The 6,000-nt window shown below is 41.0% G+C and overlaps 1 protein-coding gene across 2 annotated transcripts in view; it reads left to right on the top strand.

The window, feature by feature from the left end:
• The first annotated feature begins 2,825 nt into the window (after window positions 1-2,825).
• The window catches only part of GYPE (glycophorin E (MNS blood group)), a 42,433-nt gene continuing 39,258 nt past the window's right edge, over window positions 2,826-6,000 (top strand). For both annotated transcript variants that reach the window (XM_009448348.5, XM_054683866.2), the window contains exon 1: window positions 2,826-3,609. In XM_009448348.5, the coding sequence (XP_009446623.2) occupies window positions 3,072-3,609 (538 nt within the window). In that variant the 5' untranslated portion in view covers window positions 2,826-3,071. The remainder of the gene's footprint in view (window positions 3,610-6,000) is intronic.

Below are 6,000 nucleotides of genomic sequence, written 5' to 3'. Positions count from 1 at the left end.
TTTTCCAGGTAAATCAGGGATTTCTTCTTCATTTGGATCCATTGCTGGTGAGCTAGTGAGATTTTGGGGGGGTGTTAAAAAACCTTGTTTTGTCATATTACCAGAGTTGGCTTTCTGGTTCCTTCTCCTTTGGGTAGGCTCTGTCAGAGGGAAAGTCTAGGGCTCAAGGCTGTTGTTCAGATTCTTTTGTCCCACAGGGTGTTCCCTTGATGTAGTACTCTCCCACTTTTCCTAGGGATGTGGCTTCCTGAGAGCAGAGCTGTAGTGATTTTTATCCCTGATTTTTATCCCATGCAGGTTGTCAGGGAAGTTGAAGTCATAGGCCTCACCCAGCTCCCACATAACCCAAAGGGCTGGTCTCACTCCCACCATAGCCCCTACAACAGCACCAAGTCTGTTTCCAGGCAGTGGGTGAGCAGGGCTGAGAATTTGCCCCAGGCTACCTGCCTCCCAGCTGCAAATGCAAGCAGGGCTTTGGTACTTCCCCACCTGTAGAGTCTGCACACTGGATTCATGCCCTCCCCCAAGATCTGGCCAGGAGACTTCTCAATCTGTTCAAATTGTTTTAAAGTTCAGCTGGAGGTTTCCTTCTCTTTGTGACCATTTCCCAGTGCCTCTGGTAGCCCTCCTCAAGGACCCCCGTGAGGCAAGGCAGAAATGGATGGCTAGGGAACCCAGTGAGCCCACAGGCCTTTTCACGCTGCTTTCTCTAGCAGGGTATGTCACTTGGCTCTCTAAATTGACTCAGCTCCAAGTAAGGTCAAAATCTTCTCCTGTGATCTAGACCTTTAGGTTCCCCAGTGAGGATGTGTGTTCAGGAGCTGACTATTCCCCTTTCCCACTTCCACAGTTTGCAGTTTGGGCTCCCACAGCATTTGGGGTGTTTCCTGAGACCTGCAGGAGCAATCCGCTTCCTTCAGAGGGTCTGTGGGTTCTCTCAGCTTTCCTGATTTATTCCTGCAGTCAAAGTTCATGATACAAGCCTCCACACGCTGCTTTGTCTGTCCAAGTGGGAGCTGCAATCCAGTCCTGCCTCCCATCCACCATGATCTCTGGAATACATCTGAAATGTTCTGTCTTGATTTGAGTGACAGTTTCACACATATACTCATGTATGTGTGTGTATATGTGTGTATATATATATGAGTTACACACTTATAGTTTGTGAGTGTTACATTTTAATAAAAATAAATCTTAGAAATGACTACATATTTGTTCCTTTTCTTTTATCAATATACTTCCTCTAGTATTCATATAGAGAACCAGGGCTAAATTCATCTTTACAAAGGTAAATCGCAGAATGAATTGATATCCTAGACATTGAAAAGAACAAATGTGAGATTAAAATTTCAAACAGTTTTGAAAACTACTACATTGTGTACTCTTGCACTATCTCTCTCTTTCTTGATATCAGACCATTGCTCATGCTGTTCTCTCTGCTTAAAATGTTCTTACTTCTCCCGTGACTTGTCTACTCATCCTTTAGGTCTCATTGCTTGCTCTGGAAAACCTTTCCAGAACCCCAAGTCTGAGTTAGGTACCCCTCTTATGTACTCTTATAACACCCTTTGCTTACTACTATCATCCACTTGACACTCCATAATGCAATTGCCTTCTTAATTTATTTGTTTCCCAATTAAGCTGTCAGTTCCTGAAGGGAAACTTGAGTTACTGAAGGTTGTGTCTTCCACACTTGGCACAGTGCCCGGTAGGTGCTCACAAATCATTTGTTGAATTATTATTTGGATGTAGTACAAGCTGGACCTATCAATTCTCAGCAGAAAGATTATGTATGATACCTGTTCCCAGCAGTATAGCACAATGGACTTAGAGGCAACTGGGAACAGCTTTTCACTGTCTACGTCACCATTGTAGTGATGAGAGTTTCTCACTTCTTGGGTTTCTTCAACACACATCACATCTCATTATAATTGTAAAGAAAGGAAACTGAAAACTGGGTTAAAGAAATGTCATCACAAGAAGGTGTTGAAGAAGACTCCTAAATAAATTAGATTTCCAAACCCAAATGCCAAAAGCTTAGAAAGAGTATAAATGAATGTGATGGATTGTGGTTTTGCTCCCAATTATTAGGGCCCTTCCTGTAAGTGTTTGATATATCCTCACCATTGACCTATGACTTGCAGGACTTCCATTTGGAAGAATTATATTTACTTGTCCCATTGAGGTCAGCTTGGCCACTGATTTACTTTGGCTAATAGAATGTGAGAAAAAAAAAAAAACACATACCATGTCTGAGAGGAAGCATTAAAAGCCATTCCTTATCTGGCCTTTTTCCCCCAGTTTGCAACAAGAACAGCATATTCCAAATGGGGGTGGCTCCTTCAGTCTGGATCCTGGAACTTGTCACCATCATAGACCAAATGTAATGTGAGCAGGAAATGAACCAGTGTTGCTGCAAGACACTGAGATTTTGAGGCCTTACCACAGTAGAACCTAATCTAAGAAATGGAAGCAAGCATCAAGTGGAGCACTTAACCAGACTCAAGAAAGCCTATTTGTCCCAAGAGACAGCCAGTCCTTAGCTCTCATGGATTGTCACAATGTAGAACTGCACGCTAACTCTTGCCAGATCTTCCTGTAAGAGGAGCCAAATTTTTAATTAAATCAATTCCTGATTTTTAATTAAAATACACCTTCTTTTTAAATGTTGGCGCTAAATCCATACGTTTAAAAAACACTTAGGGCAAATCAAATCAAGTAATACACTCATAATCTCTTTTCCATTCCATAGTTTGCTCATACATAAAATAAGAATGCGCTGGCCCGGCGTCGCTGGGCTTTCCTCAAGGCGTCCCGGAGCAGCGTCGCAGAGCGGGCCGACTTCCGGGAAGGAAGTGACCAGCGACTGAGCGGCAGCCGGCGCGTTTAGCGCCCTGAACATGCGTCAGTCCCTGCGGGCGACCCCAGGCTCCGGACAGGCAGCGGCGGAGGCGGCGGCTCCGGAGGGAAGGAGGCGGCGGCGCCGGCGGAGGTGGCGGCGGAAACGGCCGGCGCCTGGCGCGGAGCCCTAGGGAGGCTGTTCAGCGCGGCCTCGGGCCTGGTCGAGAGGGATGCTGTCCCGACAGAAAACCAAAAACGAAGTGTCCAAGCCGGCCGAGGTGCAGGGGAAGTACGTGAAGAAGGAGATGTCGCCTCTGCTTCGGAATCTTATGCCTTCATTCATCCAGCATGGTCCAAAAATTCCAGGACGAACTGATATCTGTCTTCCAGATTCAAGCCCTAATGCCTTTTCAACTTCTGGAGATGGAGTAGTTTCAAGAAACCAGAGTTTCCTTAGAACTCCAATTCAAAGAACACCTCATGAAATAATGAGAAGAGAAAGCAACAGATTATCTGCACCTTCTTATCTTGCCAGAAGTCTAGCAGATGTCCCTAGAGAGTATGGTTCTTCTCAGTCATTTGTAACGGAAGTTAGTTTTGCTGTTGAAAATGGAGACTCTGGTTCCCGATATTATTATTCAGACAATTTTGTTGATGGTCAGAGAAAGCGGCCACTTGGAGATCGTGCACATGAAGACTACAGATATTATGAATACAACCATGATCTCTTCCAAAGAATGCCACAGAATCAGGGGAGGCATGCTTCAGGTAGCTTAACATTATAAATAATATAGTAGTTTATATTTATTGACATGTCAATTAAAAAGATGTTCTTTTCTAGATTTTCTTGGGACACGAACAAATACTACTAGCGAAATATTTTTCCACTTTGCTCGTCCTGCTTAAGCCTGTGTGCAAATAGTTGTTAATCTACACTGAATGGAAGAGTCCTTGTGACCATTTATTTTATTAACTCATGTTATATAAACTTGGTACTTATCTCAAAGCTGTCTAGACTCTTAATGCTGTGACCCTTGAAAACCTAGAGAATTTAATGTCTCCAGTTGGGCTGAATTTAGGTTTAGGTTTGGTAGAATAATGGGAAGGGTAAATCTTCAGAGACACTTGACTGAGTCCTCAGAGACACTTGACAAACTTGGGAAAGGAAAGAATAGGAACAACTGGGCATGGTCAGTGATACCCTGCGCAACCACATTACTTCGCTAGATCCTGCACTTTTTCTCTGAACAAAAAGTAGTTCAAGAATTATTTCCTGAGTTGATCAAAAAGACTTATAGTCATATGGTTAATTATGTGTTGAGCATGTCTTTTTATTATTTTTGTAACAGACAAAAAATATTACCATATAATTTAAGAAAAGAAGGTACTTTCCATATCTCCTGAGTTGGAGATACTTCTGAAAGGAGCAGAAGAGATGGGAGAAATGTACAGTTCTACTTTATTCCTGAAGTCCTGGTTTTACCAGATAAAATTAAGTGAGAGGAAAATTAAACTTTCTTGTCCGATTGTTTTTTTCTACCAAGTTATAGGCTTTAAATTTTGGCAGGATAAAAATAAAATGTGAGACAGATTTACTTTTTGGCTCACATAACTTCAAATAAGACGACTTAAAAATGGTTTGGAGCATTAGTATTTTGACTGTAGAAAAAAATTATTCATTTAGTATTAACTGTTTATGTGTCTAGCGTTTTCCTTGGGTCTGTTGGTCTCTGCTTTCTGGTACTTTATTTGTCTAGTACCTTATTTGTGGAAACAAAACCAATCTATACACAATAGTCACAGAACAATTGTTACATTTTGTGATACTAACTGTAAGTGCAACAGGGAATCAGAAGAGAGATGAGTATAGGCTGGAATACTTAAAGAGATGATTGGAGGACTTGGAGTGGGCCTTGAGCTTGGCCTTTAGATTAACAGGGGCCAGAAGAAGGACATTTTACATGGAAAATTGGGAATAGCACAATGAAAACAGACTAGGCATGGTTTAAATATAAGGAACAGTGTAGTTCTGCCTGGTTTGAAGAAATAAGATGTAAGGTCGAGTGGAGATTTGTGGTTCAACAATAGGCTTAGATTTGAGTCAAGTGGAAGCTCTTGCACATTTCGGAAAGACAAGTGATTTTATGAAAGCAGTGTTTAAAGATTAGTTTTGTACTAGAATTAAGGGTAGATTCCAAGAGAAGAGAGGATTGCAGGTACCAGTGGGTACCAGTGGTAATAGGAAAAGGCAAATCTAGGATGCGTTGGAAGGAAAAATGAGAATTAGAGTTTAGGAGAAAGCAGATCACTGAAGTTTTAAAAATAATGTGGAATAGTTGGTAAGAACAACTTATTTTATGAAAGCTGACATCAGAGTCTCACTGGAACATTGTAGAGGAGAGGTTTTCTAGGCATGTGGAAATGCAGTAAGAGGCATGGGTAAAAGCACCTTTTAGTTTTTAAGGAATTAGGTTAAAGAATTAGCTGCATGCTTGTGTTTATTTTGGTTATTTCTGATATACAGTTCTGAACCTCAGGAATAATTTGTTATCTAACTAAAATAGTAAGTTTTAAAAATAAAGCTCATTTATATTTTCTTCTAGAATAATAACTGCTTATTACGGGAAATTTGCAAAATGCAGTAATGTAAAGGCAAAGTACCTGTCCACCAGAGATCCTCTTAGTATGTTATTTTCTTCATCTTTTTCCATGCCAAATTCTTTTTTTACATGGATGTGATTATATAATATTTTGTACAGTTTTCTGTTCTTTTTACTTGAATGATTTTCTTCATGTTGTATACTTTTTATGAGTGGTTTTAATGACTGCATAATCTTCCATTTGGTGCATATTCAGTGGTTAATGAGGACTTGACCTATACTTCAGAAATTTGGAAAGAGGAGAAGTGGGACATGCCCAAATTAATGGGACTTGGCCACTAACGGGGTTTGAAGGACAAAGGAGAGGGAAGAGTCAGATAGGATTAGCATAGCACATGACTGCCTAAGAGATGCTCACAAAAATAAATGGCTGAATGAGTGAATGAACCCAGCGGTTTTAAATCTGGAGGCTTAAGACAGTTTTTGGTAGCCGAGGGAGAACAGAAATGGCTATGTTTACTGTTAATATAGAATATGTGTTATTCTTTGCACTCACCTT

Source organism: Pan troglodytes, chromosome 3 (genome assembly GCF_028858775.2).
Source record: "Pan troglodytes isolate AG18354 chromosome 3, NHGRI_mPanTro3-v2.0_pri, whole genome shotgun sequence".
NCBI lineage: Eukaryota > Metazoa > Chordata > Mammalia > Primates > Hominidae > Pan > Pan troglodytes.
This window is presented reverse-complemented; position numbering and strand designations above follow the sequence as displayed.